The following is a 20,589-nucleotide window of genomic DNA, read 5'->3' as shown; positions in this document are numbered from 1 at the left end:
CGCTCTACCACTTGAGCCACAGCACCACTTCCGGCTTTTTTCTTTTTGCTTATGTGGTGCTGAGGAATCGAACCCAGGGCCTCAGGCATGCAAGGCAAGTACTCTACCACTAAGCCATCTTCCCAGCCCACAATAAAATTTTTTTAAAAGATAATAGAACAATAGATTTATCTTGGAAATAGTACAAGTGAGAAGACAATGAAGCAGTCAGTACCTTTTAAAACCTGAATATGCCAAGCTAGAATTCTATATTCAGAAAAATTATCATTGGAAAAAAAAGGTGCAATACTTATTTTTCAGTCTGAGACTGGGATTTGAATTCAGTACCTGCTGCTTTTGCTCAATGGCTGGCACCTACCCACTAGACCACACCTCTAACTCCAAGGTAAAATATTTTTTCAGATATCAAAAGCTAAAAAAAACTTATCAACACCGGACTTGTATTACAAATCCATTAGGTAGAAGGAAAATGTGCCAGATGGAAATACAGATCTGTACAAAACAATAAAAAAAGGAAATTATGAACTATGTTGTTAACTGCAATTTCTTATTATGTTTTAGTAATGAAATTTGAAATTTTTAATTCATTTTTTCTGTAGTAAAAACAACAGTTTACAACTGGGCACTGGTAGCCCACCTTTGTAATCCTAGTTACTCAGAATGTTCAGATCAGAGGATCCAAACCTGAAGTGAGCCTAGGTAGAAAGTATGTTAGTCTCCATATCTACTTAAGTGTCAAAACTCTGGACTAGTGGTATGGCTCAAGTGGTAAAGCACTAGCCATAAATAACTGTCAGGCCCCTGAATTCAAGTCTCAGTACTGACATAAAAATGAATAAGCAATAAGGGAGAGTTGGCAGGCCCTGAATTCAAGCACCAGTACTAGCACGTACACTCACATTCATGCACAAAAGAAATGAAGTAGATCCTTACTGATAATATAGATAAGACCTGTACATATTTTTTTCTTGGGTAATTTTGTCCTGTCTGGTGTGGAAGCCACACAGTTTAAGCCTAAACTGAAGTATCTCTCTACCATTTCCTAACTCTGCATTACATACCAAGTTCCTTAATCTCTGTAAACTTCACTTTTTTCAGTGTTAAGTGGGAACAAGTTACACAACTAATTGTAGAGTGTTTAATATAACAGTAAACAAGACCCTGGCAAGCATGAAGTTCTTAGCAAGTGTCAGAATTATTTCTACCATGCAAGGTTTTTGTTAGTAGACAAATCTATTGAGTCTTTCCTCTATGATTTCTCTATTTTAGCCTTCCTAACTTAAGTAGTTACAATACAACTTGTTTTATTAATTTCTTCAATTAGGCAATTTTCTTTTTTGGGGGAGCTGGTTATAGAATTTGAACTCAAGGCCTTGGTACTGTCCCTACCACTTTGAGTCACAGCTCCACTTCCAGTTTTCTGATGGAGACAATCTCATGACTTTCCTCCTGTGCTGGCTATGAACACTGATCCTCAGATATCAGCCTCCTGAATTGCTATCATTACAGGTGTGAGCCACTAGTGCACAGCTTAGATAGGCAATTGTTATTATTGATTCTATAAACCTTGCTCTTGTCATTAATTTAAAAGTTTATCTTTATTATGGTCTATATGACCATGTATATATTGCGGGGGCTGGGGGGGGGAGTGGAGGAGAGAAGAGAAAGAGGGAGAAGTGGAGGAACCTATATGACTAGGTCAGATAATGCCACAAGCAGTCAGTTCTGCTGGTGCAACATAAAAGCTGCCATAGACAAAATGTAGACTAATAAGCATTGATATGCTCCCAGGGACAATAAAGTCTGAATTTTCCAAAACAAATACAGAGCACAAATAGGTTAAATACTAATTAAGGGCATATAGTGAAATGCTTTCTTTCCTACCCTCAAAGACTCTTGTCTTCTAGTGTTTGTGTATCCTTCCAAAATCTATGGTCAGTATTCATCATCTTCGCATGAGGGGATTTAATACTTGGAATGTCACCCACAGGATAAATCCTGGTTAAATTCCTTCAAATCTCCACTTGATTCCTGTAACTGGAAGGTATCTACAGCTTATCCCTTGTGCAGAATAAACTTTTAACACCCCTTTTTATATACTCCCCACCTTTCAGTACCTCATATGTAACAGGTCCCACAAATGTCCATGTATTCAAGACTATACAACTGTGAGATGGAGCAGCCTTTCTTAGGTGGGGCCCAATGGCCAGACGTTAGGTTCTACTAAGATAGCAGCCTCTTCTGTCACATGCTTCTACCACTGATATACTTTCTGGGCAGTTCAAAGTAATAGGAGGAAGTGGGCAGGTTGTATAAACCTTTCTTTTTTCTTTTTTTTAAGTGCCATTCCTAGAGCTTGAACTCAGGGCCTGGGTGCTGTCCATGAGCTTTAGTAGTCAAGGCTAGCACTCTACCACTTGAGCCACACCTCTATGTCTGGCTCTTTCACAGTTAATTGGAGATAAGAGTCTGTGCCAGCTTCGAACCAAGATCCTCAGATCTCAGCCTCCTGAGTAGCTAGGATTACAGGTGTGAGTCACTGGTGCTTGATCTCTTAAGTTGGTGATTTTAGGTGTCACAGTGATAGAAAGCTGACTAACACACAACATTAAATTCTTGCTTCAGATTATTAAAAACTTGAAAAAAATCTACGTACCCTGGGTATAAATCCTTCATATTGCATTAACTTTTTTTTTTTAATTTTGTTTTTGGGTCTAGTCATGGGGCCTGAACTCTGGGCCTGGGCGCTGGTCCCTCAGCTCTTCAGCTCAAGGCTAGCACTCTACCACTTGAGCCACAGCTCCACTTCCGACTTTTTTCCTTTTTTTTATGTGGTGCTGAGGAATCAAATCCAGGGCCTCATGCATGCAAGGCAAGTGCCCTACCAGTGAGCCACCTTCCCAGCTCCTGCATTAACTTTTTTAAACTTATAGTTACCCATGACTTGGAGCTGAAAACTAATTTGGACTGCTCTCTTTGAATTCTTCTCTATTTTTCTCAAGTTTTCATTTGGATTCTAGTACATCTTGTGATATTTATAGTGAATCTGAATGAAAAATGCCTTTGGTTAGGGATAAGATTCTAAGTTTCAAAATAAGCCCCTTGCGTACTTTTATTTTTATTTACTAGTGTGTGTGTACACGCGTGTGCACGTGCCAGTCAGTACTAGGGCTTGAATTCAGAGCCTGGGTGCCGTTTCTAAGTTTTTTCACTCAAGACTAGCTAACACTCTACCACCGGAACCTCAGCTCCACTTCTAACTTTTTTTTTGGTTAATTGGAGGTAAGCGTCTCACAGACTTTCATGCCCAGGTTAGCTTTGTACTGTGATCCTAAGATCTCAGCTTCTTGAGCAGCTGAGATTATGAGTGTAAACCACAGGCACCTGGCTTCTAACAACATACGTATATATTCATATTTGTATGCGTATATATTCATGTATACATATGTATATGTATAAATATATTAAATATTCTCCATGTATATATTTCACTCATAGATTCATTGAATGCCTCTCAGAGAACTATTTGCATTTCTTTAATACAAATCTTGCATCTAGTATAAATTAGACTGAAGCAGAGTAAGGAACAGGAGTGGATAGCACAGCTAATATGTTTCCACTAGCACTGAAAATGTTACTTTCAGATCACCCCCTTGCACAGATGAAACAACACAGACCAAAGAGAACCAATTCATCTGTATTTGCTAGTCATTTGTCCTCAGATGTATCTGTATGGCTTAGATTGTCTCAGTCTACCTGGATACTCCTGTCCTCCGGATCTGTAATCTGTGGTTATTTTTTTGTTGTTGTTGGTCATGGGGGCCTGAACTCTGGGCCTGGGCGTTGTCCCTCAGCTCTTCAGCTCAAGGTTAGCGCTCTACTACTTGAGCCACAGTGCCACTTCCAGCTTTTTTTCTGTTTATGTGGTGCTGAGGAATCGAACCCAGGGCTTCATACATGTGAAGCAAGCACTCTACCACTGAGCCAACTTACCAGCCCCTCTGTGGTTATTTTTTTCTCTTTTACCTCACTCGTAAAACTCCCATTGGAGGTACACTGGTTCTTCCAAATCTAGTTTCCATGACATGGTTATTCTATTTTCTGCATTTCAGTATTCAAAAACTGATTTTCCCACCATGGCAGCCAATCTGAGAGTACTAATGGTTAAAGTTTTCCTTTCTTTCTAACATTAACTCCCTTGCTTCTTGATTTGTTTAGTCTTGGGAGTCTCTAAAATGCTCCTAATTTCCCACAGATATTTAGTGGTTTTGGGTCTCTGTTCATATTATAGATGTATTAATATTTCCATACATGTGGCAATCATTATCTTGCTGTAAATCTATATCTGAAACTAACACTGTAATTCAATTTTATGTTGATAATCTAGGGCCTGTGTGGCATGACAATATGTATGTAGATTCACTGTCTAGCAATCTTGAGTCTTCCACCAACTAAAAAAAATTTTTTTAGTGTTTATTTTTCCCTAACAACCGCTAACTTGAGTAACAAGTTCTTATGTGTTACACACCAAACTTCAGAACCAGATCATAACTGGCTTTTGGGGGGTGGGATGGGGAGAAGGGGGTGTCGGTCGAGGGCCTTGAACTCCGGGCCTGGGTGCTGTCCCTGAGCTCTTCAGCTCAAGGCTAGCACTCTACCACTTGAGCAAAAGCACCACTTCGAGATTTCTGGTGGTTAACTGGAGATAAGAGTCTCAGGTACATCCCTGCCCAGACTGGTTTTGAACCACCATCCTTAGCTATCAACATCCTGAGTAGTTAGGATTACAGGCCCTAGCCACTGGGACCCAGCATAACTAAACCTTTGTGTGGGGGAGTACCTAAGGTACACTAGGTACACAGGAGGCTGACATCTGAAGATTGTGGTTCAAAGCCAGCCTGGCCAGGAAAGTTTGAGAAACTCTTGTCTCCAAGAAGTTACCAAAAAAGCCTGAAATGGAGCTGTGGCTCAAGTGGTAGAGCATCAGCCTTGAGTGGAAAAGCAAAGGGACAAGTACCCAGGCCCTGAGCTCAATCAAGCCGCAGTACCACTACCAACAACACCAAAAGTAATTTCCAAACTCTAGAACAAAAATTGTGTATATTCTCTTGGCCATACATATTGGAAATTCAACATCGTTTTTTGTCAGTTTTACTTACATAATTTGATTTTTCATTTACAATATTTACTATTTTCTTATGTTTAAAAAATATCTTTAAGTAGTTGAACAAAGGGGGTTCAGCATGTCAGTTTATGAGTACAATGCATCTTGATCCACGTCACCCCCTTCATATAATTTTAAATACCTAGTAGCAGGCACAGGTGGCTCATACCTATTATCCTAGCTACTCAGGGGACTGAGAAATGAGGACTGTGGTTTAAAGCCAGCCTGAGCAGGAAAGTCCATGAAACTCTTACCCCTAATTAACCAGCAAAAAGCCAAAAGTGATGCTGTCGCTTAAGTGGTTGATCACCAGCTTAGATTAAAACAGCTAAAGGACAACACCCAGGACCTGATTTCAAGTCCCAGTACCAGCAAACCCACCCATGCACACATACAAGACTAGTTCTAGTAGCAAAGAAGCTCCAAGAGCCTGCAATGACAGTGACCAATCACGGAAATGCAGACCCAGTTCCAAAGCAGGCTAGAAAATAAACACCTTCAGGTTTAACAGGAAAAGCTTCGACTGATCTGCGAGCTGCCATTCCATCGATATCATCATTCCCAACAGAAATATCACCGCTGTGTTTCAGAAACTACCCCCCAGCACTTGTATCAGGAACAATGTTCAAGATCAATTCTCTGACAACAACGTCAGAAGTTCCCATGGAGGGGGGGGGACGGGGTGGAGGGACCTAAACCCCAATCATTCCTACGCCAACGTGCGTCTTCGAAAGGCTTCGATCAGGGAACATACCTTTAGACCCACAAAATGAAATTCGAGAGAACCAGAAAAGTTTAGCCACTGAGCGCAGACACGGTGGCTAATCGCTTAGGGGGAAAAAAATCCAGAGAGGGGGGCGTAAGTGGTCTGGTAATCCCAGCGACTTGGGAGGCTGAGACCTGAGGATCCTGGCTGGAGGTCAGCCCAGCTAAGAAGGGCCTTGACACTCTCTGTCTCCAACTAACCAGCAAAAAGGGGGACGTGGAGCTGCGGTGGCTCAGGTGGTAGAGCGCCAGGTGTGACAGCGCCCGGGTTCCAAGTTCAAGTACCAGTACTGGCGCGCGCACACACACACACACATTTTTAAGCCAACTAACGGTCCACAGCTGCACGGGTCTCAGAAGAAACCGCAGCTTCTCGGTGGATCCGGACCGGCCGCCGGAGGGTTTGGTCCCCGTCCCGGGGGCTCCCGCAGGTGCGACCGAGGTGACCCGCCCCGGCCCGGCGCCCGCGGCCCGTCAGCCCGGGCAGACACTCACCGCGCTAGCCCGCTCCTCCGAGCGCGGCCGCCGCCTCCTCCTCCGCGCAACGGGCACACCGGGGCGGCGCCCTGAGGCACCCCGCCTCGTCGCTCTCCCTCCGGGAGCGCCGCCGCCGCCGCCTTCGAGCAGAGAACAGCCACTTCCGGCGCGCGCGAGGAAATGAGGGCGCCGCCACCCAGGCGGGTCCGCCCACTGCCGGAAGGGCCCGCCCACTCCCCCACGCGCCCCGCCCACTGCCGGAAAGACCGCTCGCTCCCCACGCGCCCCGCCCACTCCCCCCACGCTCCCCTCCTAGTATCGGAAGGTCAGCTCACTCTCCCACGCGCCCCACTCACGGCTGGAAAAACCGCTGAGTCTCTCACGTGCCTGTCCAGTCTCCCACGTGCCTCCCCACGCGCCACGTCGCTGTCAGTACAGTCTGCCCAGTCTCCCACGCGCCCCACCCATTGCTAGGAGGTCCCGCCTACTGCCAACAGGCCCCGCCCACTCCAAGCCCCGCCTCTGAAAGGCCCCGCCCAGCATCTGCAGGCCCCACCCCCTCAGCCTCTCCCCTTGCTTAGAAAGCCCAACCATCTGGCACTCTAGTATTGACTAATAAAAAAAAAAAAAAGAAGCGAGTGTGGCCTCCAAAAAATCGACTTGTGGAAACTGGTAGTATGGAGGCAGGAAAGGTAGTGTGGGCGGAACGTGCAGTAATTAGACCCAGGTAGCAGGCTGGCTTTTCAGATAAGCTTCTGCCAGAGCTCTTACTTTAGCATTGTTCTACAGGGGGCCCTAAGAGAGCCAGGTGTGTCAGGAAGAGCTCTGTTAGGGACCCTCAGTCTCCAGAGACACATGGGCATCCTGCCTAAGGAGACTCCTGGCAGAGCGCCTTGGCTGCCAGTGACCTTGGGGCTAATTCCATTTCATTGGACTCGTTTCCTCACGTTTAATTAAGGAGCACAGTGAATCTTATGGAAAATGATGTTAAGAGTCTTACATTGTATGATTTGGGTGTATGTGTTTGTAGGTTGTACATGTGTGCTGGTGGGCCTTCGCCTCACAGCCTGGATGCTGTCCTTTAGCTTTTTCAGTAAAGGCTGGCCCTCCACCACTAAAGCCACAGCTTCACTTCCCACTTTTTGAGGATTAATTGGAGATAAGACTCCAGTGTAGGAGCTGGGAAGGTGGCTCAGTGGTAGAGCGCTTGCCTTGCGTGCATAAGGCCCTACGTTCGATTCCTCAGCACCACATAAGACAAAAAAAAAGCCGGAAGTGGCGCTGTGGCTCAAGTTGTAGAGTGCCAGTCTTGAGCTGAAGAGCTGAGGGATGGCACCCAGGCCCAGAGTTCAGGCCCCATGACTGGAGCCCTCACCCCCCCCCAAAAAAAAAAAACTCCAGTGGACTTCCTGCCTGGGCTGGATTTAAACTACAATCCTCAGATCCCAGCCTCCTGAGTTCTAGGATTACAGGTGGAAGCTTCAGTGCCTAGTTTTAGTGTCGTTCTTACATTTAAATTTTCCTTCTAATAGCATTTTCTTTCTGGAAACTGATGTTTCCCCAAGCCCCCAGTCTGCCTCTTTACCCTCAGGCTCTGAAGTAGATGGTAGCTTCAGCCTTCCTAGCCTGTGGCCCCCATCTTTTGGCTAATTCTTAAGTTTGTTAAAACCCTCAGGAGAAGTACCTATGGAGTGGGTTTCTTTAACAATACACTGCCATCAGCACGTGGCCCTTTGGCCTCTGGATAGAAGTCGTCACCTCAGGTAGGGTACACCTGCACTGGATTGAGATCTTCCCAACCCTCAGAGACCTCTTCCTCCCGGAAGGAGATGCAAAAAAGATCAGAGTACATTTAAGAAACAAGAATAGCCAGAAAGAGACACACTGTTGCCCTGGTAGCATTTACACCACTGGGAGAGAAAATATCAAACACAAATCTTCTTATTTTAGTCTTGAGGTTGACAGTTTTCATGATAAATATTGTGTGTGCAATATCAATGTTGATTCCATCAAAAAATTAAACATGATTATTTCTAGTGGTTGAGTGCATTTAACCTTCCCTTTCTTGCCTACACTTACATTTAACTTGAATTCGACAGGATCACATAAAAGGGTATGGGTTTACAGTCTCCCCCGGTGTGGCAGGTGACACCACAGTGGCTAGGTGGTCTCTGGCCTTGGGCTTCCTCCACGCTGCCTGCCTCAAACCTCCGAGATGCTAACATCTCCATAGCCACCAAAACAAAGTGTACCCCTATCCAAAGACGTACCCCATCCAAACTCTTCTGTCTGGACTGCCGCTGTATGATCTTAGTTGGTCTGATACCATCAAGGGTTGGGCTTGTTTTCTCTGCTGCTTCAAGAATTAAAAAGCCTCGACAGTGTTTAAAGCAGACAGAGCAAGTTTATTTGTGAGTGAAAGAAAAGCAACAAAAGTAGACTTGTAGATTCGTTTTCAATGATAGGAGTCCATAATCCCTGTGTCTGGAATGGTCATCCTTACCCACCCCCAGGGGAGTATTTGGGGCTTAATTAGTTGGTGATGACCATAGACCACATGCTGGGGGCACTCTCTGGCGGAAAGCCAGAGCCCATGCAAGGCGCATGAGCCACGGGCATGTATGTTGTCCCATGGGAACACCAGGAAAGACCTACTAGGATGTTCTGCTTCCTATTGGGTTGGCATTAGTCCTAGCTGCCTGCTTTAATCCCTAACAAAGTGGTCAGGGCAACTCAATTTCCCTCCAGCCAAATCCCATGACTTCATATATTTGTCTCACTTCTGAATAAACATCTTTAATGTTGAAAATGAGCAATATAATTTGTGGGTGGCGATGGGAAGGAAAAACTGGGAGAGAGTGAGGAAAGGGGCAATATTGCCCAAGAATAAATGTATGCATTACCTGACTTAAGGACTGTAGCCCAACTATACATCACCCTTATAATAGCAATTAAAGGGGCTGGGAAGGTGGCTCAGGGGTAGAGCGCTTGCCTTGCATGCATGAGGCCCTGGGTTCGATTCCTCAGCACCACATAAGCAGAAAAAAAAAAGCCAGAAGTGGAGCTGTAGCTCAAGTGGTAGAGTGCTAGCCTTGAGCTGAAGAGCTGAGGGATAGGGATAGTGCCCAGGCCCAGAGTTCAGGTCACAGGACCAGACCCCCCCTCCAAAAAAAATAATAGCAATTAAAAAATAAAAGCTGGGCACCAGTGGCTCATACCTATAATCCTAGCTACTCAGGATGCTGAGATCTGAGGATCACAGTTCAAAGCCAGCCTGGGCAGGAAAGTCCATGAGACTCTAGCTCCAATAAACCACTCAGAAAACCAGAAGCGGCACAGTGGCTCAAGTGGTAGTGCTAGCCTTGTGCTGAAGAGCTCAGGGACAATGCCCTAGCCCAGAGTTCAAGCCCAACGACCGACAAAAAATAAAATAAAATAAAAAATAAAAATATCCAAGACTGTCATCTCCATAACTGCAAAAAGCCTCAAGTGGAAGTGTGGCCCAAATGGTAGCATGCCAGCCATTATCAAAAAAAACCAAGCTTATGAGCCTTTGAGTTCAAGCTCTGATACTGGCACACACACACACACACACACACACACACACACATCAACAGAAATTGTTATAAAATGAGGAATTCCTAAATGTAAGAATTGATGCTACTTTATTCTAGGGAAAGTGACCTGAACAAAAAGTATTCTTCACAATTACTATCAGTGTGCTTAGTCATTTGCATTTTGTGTAAGTCAGTGCATGAGCCCCCATGCTTGGTTACTGTCAGTCCCTTCCAGTCCCCACAGTGAGAAGATTCCCTTGTGACATGTGGATTCGTGTATGGAAACTTCAAACAAGAGAAGTACTATTTCCCATTAGGACACTGGAAAGAGAAAAGCAATGTACACATTTTATGATACACGATTTTATTTACACAACTGAAATGAGTTCCTTAGTCACCTTGATTACAAAAGCAAATTAACACAATTATATGGGTAAATAACCTTTCTTAAATGACTTAAAAAAACAAATCTCAATAGCTGATACATTAGCACTTAATACCCAATCATACTTAGTAATTTCTGCTATATGTGGATGAAAATTCTTTCTGCTAAAACTCTTAAGTATAGTTCTTATACTTATTAGCACAGTTTAGACAGACAAGTGGGTCCATAGGCAAATGTTCATGCCCAAATATGAAGTCAGTCATTTCCACCCAGAGCTTAACTCTCATCTCCTAGGAAAACAAATGTGCTATAGCAATTCACACTTAACTGTGTAGGCTTAGTTAATAATACGAGTTTATTCTTCCTTTTGCATGTAATAAGTCTCTCACATCAGAAAATCAAAAGTTTACCATGATATCTGAAAAAGATTTAATCACTGTGTTTGTGAAGCCACATGACATATCCTTGCAGGGTATTCATGGACACACACTATGATAAGGTTTAATCACTGCTTCAAGCCACCTTGGCCAGTCAAGACCCCATAATGTCATTACTTTGGTAAAATGATTATGAAATATGATATTTTATTGAGACTAAAAGTCCCACCACCATGGTGAAAGTCTGGAGACCTGGCAGTGTTCTGGTGCTGTGATTCTTTTCTATAAATTGACATTTCTGGGATAGCCAAATGAGTTATTAGGTCTTCCAACAAGTTACCCCCAAGGGCCTGGAGGAGCCCTGTGTGTCTGTGGCCACATTCCAGTGACAGAAAACTCTAAGAACCTTATGTATGGATTGGAGTCAGACTTGAAGAAACCAAAAAGTCTTCCTTTAGCAGCAATGAATGACAAAATACAGGAAAAGCTTATCCATGACCTCCCACATGAGCCCTGAGAACTGAAATATACGTTTTCCATATACTGTTTGTTTTGTTGACAATACCAGGACTTGAACTCAGGACCTGGACATTCTCCCTTAGCATTTTCTCTCTAGGCTGGTGCTCTACCACTTAAGCTACATTTCTACCATCTTTTTTTTTTCCTGGCTAATTGAAACTAAGTAGCTAATAGAATTGTTTGCCTGGACGGACTTCAAATTGCTACCCTCAGATCTCAGCCTCCTAAATAGCTGGGATTACAGGAGTAAGTTGAGATGCTTAGCTTCCACATCATACTTACACTGAAAGGTGTTACAGTCCTCTATCATTGACAGTAATGCTTCTAAAATGCACACAATTGTCCCTTTAGGAGCGAGCTGAGAAGATATAATGTGACATGACAAGATAAAATGTGACATGGCCACCTGCTCCTGATGCAGAAGAGAATGCTGTGATGTGGGGGTGGGGGTGGTGGCTGGGAGCACTGTGGTGGTGGGGTACCATTCACAGTGTAAGGTCTCTTTTGCTAGTATCCCAAGACACTCCAAGTTCTCCCTTTCTTCAACCACCCACCCCTTTCTTTTATGTCAGCACTGGGACTTGAACTCAGGGCATTGTGCTCTCACTTGGCTTTTTTGCTCAAGGCTAGTGCTCTACCACTTGAGCCATGCCTCCACTTCTGGTATTTTGCTGGTTAATTGGAGATAAAGAATCTCGTGGATCTTTCTGATTGGGCCAGCTTTCAACCACAATCCTCATATCTCAGCTTCCTGAGAAGCTAGGATTACAAGTGTGGGACACTGGCCCCTGGCTTTTCCCTCTTCTGGTGGGGGATGTGGTCACTCAGTACTGAGCACAGAAGGGCCACAGTAAGCGACATAGTGGGACAGCTCGTTCCCCTTAAGCTGCGACATGACAGCAAGACTGCAGCAAATCTCGCCATTGTGCTAACTCTAAGAATCACTTTAATCACCGATTAAAAACTAGGTGTTTTCCTAAAAAAGCTTATGAGATTGTACAAAAACTAATCTGAGGATCTCAATCACTGAGGGGAGGCCCAGTCCTGAGGTCTCCACCCACCCCAACCCCAGCCCTGTTGGGCTTTGCCATGGCTGAGCTCTTATTCTGAAAAAGGACATGTGATTCCTGTCATTTTCCCCTACTTTGTGTGTGTGTGTGTGTGCTTCGTTTAAACTGTATACTGTTTGGGGGGGTAACAAAAGAATCAAAACTATTTTGGGTACAATTTCAGATCCAAGGTAGTGATTGGTGAACTTGAACACATTAACATGAAGCCCGCTGTGGCTACTGATGGAGCACAGGCCAGTCGAGGATCTTGCCTGGCACTAACAGGAACGGAATGTTTCTTTTGTGTGTGCCAGTCCTGGGGCTTGAACTTCTACTCATGGCTTGGGCACTGTCCCTGAGCTCTCTGCTCAGAGCTAGTGCTCTACCACTTGAGCCACACCTCAACTTTCAGCTTTTTTTCTTTTTTCTTTTTGGCAGTTAACTGGAGATAAAGTCTCACAGACTTGCCTGTCCAGGCTGGCTTTGAACTTTGATCCTCAGACCTCAGTCTCCTGAGGAGCTAGGGTTACAGGTGTAAGCCACCAGTGCCTGGCAGGAAAGGAATATTTAAGCTACCAAGACCAGATCACTCATTGAATGGCACAGGTCCACTAGAAGGGAAAACCAATGGAAGGAAAAGCACTTTGGGGAAAAACAATTCCAACAAACTATTGAAAGCGAATCTGCCACCTGGGAACTGGCATTTGTCTGGGCCAGCGTGACTGATGTACACAGAGAAAAGGGCGTGTCGTCCTTGGTCCCTTTGGTGAATTCATTACCTTGTACAAGGAAATGTTAACTATCAAACGTGTCCATTAATTTTGCCGCTGAGGGTGAAACCATCCAGTTAGCATATACACTATCATTTGCATATCTTGGGAACCCCGTGTTAGTGACAGCTGATGGCGTAAGTGGTACAGGACTCTCTCCGGGCCAGTTCGGGTCTGACATCCCTAAAAATGAAAACAGATCATTTGTTCTGCACTGAAGAATTCAGACTTCATGTGCAGACAGTAAAGCCTTGGCAAAACTCCCTTTGAGGTTCAAACCAAACTGTGTTTACTTGTGCCAATTTGCATTCGGGTTTTTGTGGTCCAGGTTTTCCAAAAAACACTTGTTCTGTTTCAGGGGAAATAGCACATGATGTCATGGTAAATATAAACTTAGCAGACACTGCTGATTTTGAATTTTACATGTTTTTATTTATTTATGGATGTATTTTTGTATGCCGGTACTGGGACTTGAACTCACGGCCTTGGGTACATACTCACTTGGCTTTTTCTGCTCAAGGCTGGTGCTCTTACCACATGAGCCACAGCTCCATTTCTGGCTTTGGGCGTAGTTAATTAGAGTCTCACAGACTTTCCTGCCCCGGCTGGCTTCTAACTGTAATTCTCAAATCTCCACCTCCTGAGGATTACAGGCATAAGCCATTGATACCTTCTCTTTTTTCTTAATTAAGTTTTAGACTCTCAAATCTGATGTATATTTATTAGACTGCTAAACTGGTTTCCTAAAGCAGTGAAAACCATCACCATGTTTCTATACTAAAATGGCTTTCTGAGGTAGAAACATTCCATAAAATGTTTTCTCAAGACAAAGATGAAATGTACTAGTCTGTCATTTTAGCTTCCAAAGAAATGCTTCTTCCTCAGAGAGGGTACATGCTGACAGTACTTCCCAGCCCCAAACACCCTTAGCACCTAACCTATGATGTGCAATAATGCTGAGACCCAAAGCCAGGTGTGTGTTTGGGGAATCCCATGAGTCAGGAAGCCTGAAGAAATTCTGAACCATCTTCGCTTGAGACCCCACATTTTCAAAATGACCCATGATGAAGTTAGGAAACAGAAAAATCTCAAATATTTAATCCAAGACAAAAGAAGAGAGTTTTGGCCAAGAACCATGTTTACTATGAAATACAAGGCCACAGCACCACAGACTATATTCTTTAGGAAGCATGAGCTCCAACGTTTAGCACAATCATCATGATGAGGGTGCAAAGGATGTGAAAATAATAGTGGGTTTTTTTGGGGGGGGTTGTTGTGTGGGAAGGTTAGCCCAGGACCTGTCAGGCTTCTGCTGGACATGTGACAGGGGAAGAGAAATCTGGGTGGCTTTCTGGAAGAATCTACCAGCCCAGGAGAAGTCACTAGAAGTCTCCTGGCTGTGTTCTCCCCAGAAATTGGAGTGCTAGGTCCTCCTCAATTACATTCATCCACAGATCAAGTCAATTCATCCAAGAAACAAAATCAAAAGGAACTAATTTGTTTCCCTACCCAGGAAATGGCTTAAGTCAAGCTTCTCCATATCCCCTGAGAATTCTGCCCTGATGGAATTAATTTCTCCTGTGTCATCTTAAATTGTTTGGTCATGATATTTATTTTCACATCCTTTTTTTTCCTTTTAAAGGAAGACACAATTGCAAAATAAATAAATTAAAAAAATGCCTGAATGTCAAAACTGGATGCAAAGTTGGACATTTAACAAAGAAAAGAATTGGTGGCGTTTTGATTTCTTGCCCGTCAGAGACACTCTTTATAAAATAAAAAACAAAAAATAAAAAGCATTACAGACAGGAGAGTACAGAGGAAACACTAGCTGCTAGAATCTGGTAAATGCATGTGAAATTCTACCATAGAGTTTGTTTTCAATCCACGTGGAGGGAAGGGTACGCGGGAGGGGGGCCTGATTACAATCCACCAAGGGTGTCTCCTCCTCCGACAGGCCATCATCGTAAAGCAGTGAGTCAGATGGCGTAGATGCAGCCAGGTCCAAGTAATCCTGAAAGAGAGAGAAAGATAGCTGCTTCCCTTGGCCCTTGGCTGCTTTTGTGTGTGTGTGTGTGTGTGTGTGTGTGTGTGTGTGTGTGTGCGTGCCGGTCTAGAGGGCTTGAACTCAGGGTCTGGCTGCTGTCCCTGAGCTTTTGTGACCAAGGCTTTTGTGCTTTACCGCTTGAGTCACAGCTCTACTTCCGGTTTTCTGGTGGTTAGAGATAAAAGTCTCACAGACTTTCCTGCCTTGGCTAGCTTTAAACCACCTCCCTCAGATCTCAGCTTCCAGAGTAGCTAGGATTACAGGCATGGGCCATGGGTGCCCTGCTCCCTTAGCTGCTTTTGAGGACACCCCAAGCTCTTCAAGGCAGCAGCTCTGGCTGTGTCTTCAACCTTGTTATTGGCCTCTTGGCAAGAACAAAGTCCCTCTCCCATCAGACTGGCACTGAGGCCTGACATACCCAGCCATGCCTAGAGCCCAGAACCAGGGCTTAAACTCCAGGCCTGAACATTGTTCCTTAGCTTTTCCTCTCAAGCTTGGCACTGTAGCACTCCAGCCACAGTTCAGTTTCCAACTTTGTGGTGGTTAATTGGAGGTGAGTTTCACAGACTTTTCTTCCTGGACTAGCTTTGTACCTCAATCCTAAAATCTCAGGCTCCTGAGTAGTTAGGATTATAGGTGTGAGCCACCGGTGCCTGGATACTTACAGGTTTTTCAGCTAGAAGAGTATGGGCTGGCTGATAGATGCTCAGACAAGTTGAATTTGGTCCCTATTGGACTTTTGGGATTCTAAATAACCTCTTAACCGTCAAAAGAGTTGGCATGGCTGGGCTCCCATTCCTGTGGGCTGTAGGTGGGTGGACAGCAGGTGGGTGTTTAGAGGCGCTGAGCATTCCTGGGTGTCACAGTCCCTCTCTCCCCCCACCCCCACTATGTAACATTCTAGCATTCCAGTATTGTCAGTGATCCCTTGGGGGCTGGAATTTCTCTTCCTATGGGTGCCTGTGTCAAAGTATGAATTGCATTGGTTTATTCTGTTGTTGTTGGTTTTTGTTTCCTTCCTGATTTGCAAACAAGCCCAAAAGACTGCTTGAAGCCTCCAAGCGGGGACCTATGCCCCCTCTCTCTGTGGCCAGCCGCCCTGCGGCCAGCCGCCCTGCTCCCCGCACTGGGGCGTCAGGGCCGAAAGCCTCCGTGCAGCGGCTCTGCAACTCACTCTGCTCTTCACCATCATCTTCTCCAGGTCTTTGCTGATGTCTGCAAAGACTGGCCTCTTGTCTGGTTCCTGTTTCCAGCACTGCAGCATCAGGGAATACCTGGAAGGAAGAGCAGACTGGCAGTGATGAGTCAGCAGGGCCAGCCAGGCCCACCCCAGCCTGCTGAACCCCAGCCCCAAAGCTGTGAGTGTATCGCTGACCATCTGAGACTTGCCAGGGGATGGGCATGCATAACTCCAGACCCAGAGCCTTAGGGCCCAGCATGGTGGTCCAGCATCCTGGAGGGTCTGCCCTCTAATGGACAAGAGGGTAATTGTTGCTTTTCTCTCCTTCCTTCCTCTCTCTTTCCTTCCCCTCCCTACTTCTCCCCTCCCATTCCCTCTCTTCTCCTTCCCTCACCTCCTCTCTTCCCCTTCTCTCTCTTCTCCCCTATTGTTCTCTCCTCTCTCCTCCCTTTTCTTCCCCTCCTTTTCTTCCCCCTCCTCTCCTCTCTCATCTCCCCCCTCATCCTCTCCTCTCCTTTCTTCTCTCCCTCTCTTCCTTTCCTCTCCTGTCTCTCTTTTCCCCTCTCTTCTTTTCTCCCCTTCCTTCTCTCTCTCTCTCTCTCTCTTTTTTGTTGGTCGTGGGGCTTGAATTCTAGGCTTGGGCATTGTCCCTTCACTCTTCAGCTCAAGGCTAGCGCTCTACCACTTGAGCCACAGCACCACTTCTGGTTTTCTGGTTGCTATTTGGAGATAAGTTTTCACAGATTTTTCTGCCCTGGCTGGCTTTAAACCATGATCCTTGATCTCAGCCTCCTGAGTAGCTAGGATTACAGGCGTGAGCTACCAGCACCTGGCTTCCCCTTCCTTCTCTTCCCTTCTTCTCTCCTCTGCTCTCTTCTCTCCTTTGTTTTCCTTTCTCCCCCACCCCTTTCTTTTTTTGTGCTGGTACTGGAACTTGAACTCAAGGCCTGGTTACTGTACTTTAGCTTTTGCACTCAAGGCTGGTGCTCTACTACTTGAGCCAAACCTCCGCTTCCAGTTTTTTTGTTGGTTCACTGGACAGAAAAGTCTCATGGACCTTCCTTGCTAGGCTGGCTTTGAATTGCAATCCTCAGCGTACTACTAAGTGGCTAGGATTATAGATGTGAGGCATCAGCACCTGGCTTTTTTTAATTTCTTATTTTAATGTTTTTGTTTTGGTGCTGATACTGCTGTTTGAACTCACAAGCCTCAAACTTGGTCCACTTGTTTGCTCAGCTAGCACTCTACACTTGAGCTATGCTTCAACACTTTCAGCCTGCCTTTCTGCTAGCTATTGTGGAGACACAAATCTCAAGGACTTTTCTGTACTGGCTGGCCTCAAACATCCTTTAGATCCCAGCTTCCTGAGTCTCTAGCTTACAGGTGCTGGTGCTTGGCTGGAAGTATCTGTTTGAACTCCCTGATTTAACTGGAGTGGAGAGATCCTTGGAGCTGAAGTCCAGACTACCCTGCCTGCCCCTGGCATCTCCATTCGCTTGCTCCCCAACAGACACCGCTCCCTCCCCCCACAAGGCCTTTAGTTCACATCAAATGGATTCCTGCTTCCATCTATTCTCAGAAGAACCTCTCCTCCCGACCCCACCTTGCTGCCTGAGTCCCTAGCATCTGCCTCATAGCCAAGGGTGGTTCCTGGTATAACCTCTGCCTTCCACTCCCCCACCCCCCAGGGCCCAAGGCCTGAGGTCTCAGCGCTGGAGGATATCTGAGTAAGGCAAACCCCTCTCACATTTCCTCACTGCAGTTGTCCGGCCTTTCCATGCGGTGGCCAGTCTTGAGAAGGTTGAAGAGCCGCTCAGGAGGAATCCCAGGGTAGGGGTTGCCCCCCAGGGTCACAATTTCCCACAGCAGAACCCCAAAGGACCATCTGCAGGGAGAAGCAGACACGTGAACACCTCCCCCCCCTGGCTCTGCGGCCTCCTCAGTGAGACTCAGTGCCAGCTTCCAGCCTGGGTGTGGTGATGGGGCTTAGGAGGTCCTGAACAATTCTTTCACCTTTCTTGTGGGCCACAAGAGACTTCCATTAAATCTCAGCCATGTATCTGTGACTCACGCCTGTAATCCTAGCTCCTCAGGAATCTGAGCTCTGAAGATCACGGTTCAAAACCAGCCCAGGCAAGAAAATGTGTGAAATTCTTATCTCCAATTAAGCACACATAAAAAATCCAGAAATGGATGTGTGGCTCAAGTGATAGAGTGCTAGCCTTGAACAAAAATGCTCAGGGACAATGCCCAGACCATGAAGTCAAGCCCCAGGACTGGCAAAACAATAACAAGAACAACAACAACAACCAAAAAAACAACCTCAAAACAAAAAAGAAAGGTCTTGAGAAATATTTCACTGTGAAAAAAAACTTACAATGAAGTGGGAATAAAATGACCACAAAATAGCATGGGTCACTTGAGTCTATTTGTGGAGATAAGAAGTCTGTACATGCATACCACAGAAAGCTCTAGAAGATTCCATGCCTGAGCAGAGGTTAGCAGGAGAGGCTGGGCTAGGGTGGCTTCAGAGACTCATGAGTCTCCTCCTGGCATTTTTCTTTATATTTTTCAATTCTTTTACAGGCACTTTTTTGCAATTAGCAGACTACTGCTTATTCTTATTCTTATTTTTATTTTTTGGTTTTTGTGCAGATACTGGGGCTTGACCTCAGAGCTTAGGTGCTGTCACTTAGCTTTTTCACTAAAGGTTGTTGCTCTACCACTTGAGCCACAACTTCCACTTCTGGTTTTTGATAGTTAATAGGAGGTAAGAGTTTCATGGGCTTTCCTGCCTAGGCTGACTTTGAAGTTGGATCTTCAGATCTCAGCCTCCTGAGAAGCTAGCATTACAGGTGTGAGCCACTGGCACCCAGCTTATACTTCTGTTTAAATTTGCTTAGCAGTTGAGTCTTCATGGCCTATGGTGCATGTCGGTGGATCATAGAACATTCTGGAAGGCAGTGTCTCAGTTTTACAAATGATCACATCTTGTCATCTGACCTGGAAGAGTGAGTTTTGGCTCCTGCCTTCCCACCTTTGAGTAATTTGAGACTCACTGGTCCACAAACTTACACCAGACCATATCTGGGTGGAGTCCCCAAGCTCCACCTGTGGGAAAGGGGACACTGTGGGCTAGCCTGCCTAAGCCAAATCCACCAGGATTCCCAGGAGGGAAGTATTTGGCTGGGCCTCTCTACAGATGAGGAGAGAGACGTGGAAGAAGGAAGGGAGGAAAAAGGCAGGCTGTGGCCCTTGGGTACTCTCCCACACCTTCCAACCTTGGCTTGTGGAACTGCTACTGGAGGGTCGTTGGATGAATCCATAAGGGGCCCTCAAGTTCATGGTCTCTAAGAACAGTAGGTTCTGCGCTGTTCCCTGGCTAGCTTCGCTGGGGGCCTCTGTAACTCCTACCCCAGAACAGCAACACCCACACTTACACATCACTTTGAGTGGTATAGATGTGATCAAAAAGGGACTCGATTGCCATCCATTTGACAGGAATCCGGCCCTGCAGTAGGTATAGAAAGAAAGGCATTACTGTTAATAAGAAGCCCTGGGGGTTGTCATGTGTGTGTGTGTGTGTGTGTGTGTGTGTGTGTGTGTGTGTGTGTGTGTGTGTACTCACCTGTCAGTCTTGGGACTTGAACTCAGGGCCTAGGCACTATCTGTGAGCTTTTTTTGCTCAAAGCTACCACTCTACAACTTGAACCACAGCTCCACTCTGATTTTTGCTGGTTAATTGGAGGTAAGAGTCTGTGGACTTCTCTGGGAGCAGAGAACTGGCTTTGAACTGCAATCCTCAGATCTCAGCCTTCTGAGTAGCTAAGGATTACAGGCGTGAGCCACCAGTGCCCTGCTTCAGTTTGACTCTGTAGAGAGTGTGGAATGTCAAGTGCTGAGGCTAGAACCAGCTAAGCAGAGCCTTGAAAAGACTGAGCTCCAGCCTGAACCTCCAGGCTTTGCTGAGTTGTTGGTGGGGTGATGTGTAGCCTGAGGCAACACTGGGTAATGTGCTACTTTTCAATGTCTCCTTCTTTCTGTCTTTTCCTTTTCTTTCTTTCCTTTCCTTTTCTTCCCTTCCTTTCCTTCCTTCCTTCCTTCCTTTTTCCTTCCTTCCTCCTTCCTTCCTTCCTTCCTTCCTTCCTTCTTTCCTTCCTTCCTTCCTTCCTTCTTTCCTTCTTTTTTCCTTCTTGTTTTTTTTTTTTTTGGTCGGTCGTGGGGCTTGAACTCTGGGCCTGGGCACTGTCCCTCAGCTCTTCAGCTCAAGGCGAGCGCTCTACCACTTGAGCTACAGCG

General features: G+C 45.6%; 2 protein-coding genes across 4 annotated transcripts in view; both read right to left on the bottom strand.

The window, feature by feature from the left end:
• Positions 1-6,833, bottom strand: part of Csgalnact2 (chondroitin sulfate N-acetylgalactosaminyltransferase 2) — a 40,863-nt gene extending 34,030 nt beyond the window's left edge. For 2 of the 3 annotated variants that reach the window (XM_013033707.1, XM_013033708.1), the window contains exon 1: positions 6,425-6,541. The gene's annotated coding sequence lies outside the window, so the exon portion shown is untranslated. Of the gene's footprint in view, positions 1-6,424; positions 6,542-6,762 lie in introns of those variants that run through there. The other variant, XM_013033709.1, reaches the window with a different exon arrangement.
• Positions 6,834-13,051: 6,218 nt separating this feature from the next.
• Ret (ret proto-oncogene) overlaps positions 13,052-20,589 on the bottom strand; it is a 35,399-nt gene continuing 27,861 nt past the window's right edge. The window contains exons 16-20 of the mRNA XM_013033713.1: positions 19,731-19,801; positions 18,038-18,175; positions 16,285-16,384; positions 14,930-15,077; positions 13,052-13,246 (exon numbers count right to left, since the gene is read on the bottom strand). Coding sequence (XP_012889167.1) covers positions 13,089-13,246; positions 14,930-15,077; positions 16,285-16,384; positions 18,038-18,175; positions 19,731-19,801 — 615 coding nt within the window. The 3' untranslated portion in view covers positions 13,052-13,088. The remainder of the gene's footprint in view (positions 13,247-14,929; positions 15,078-16,284; positions 16,385-18,037; positions 18,176-19,730; positions 19,802-20,589) is intronic.

Source organism: Dipodomys ordii, unplaced genomic scaffold (genome assembly GCF_000151885.1).
Source record: "Dipodomys ordii isolate 6190 unplaced genomic scaffold, Dord_2.0 Scaffold176, whole genome shotgun sequence".
NCBI classification, from domain to species: Eukaryota; Metazoa; Chordata; class Mammalia; order Rodentia; family Heteromyidae; genus Dipodomys; species Dipodomys ordii.
This window is presented reverse-complemented; position numbering and strand designations above follow the sequence as displayed.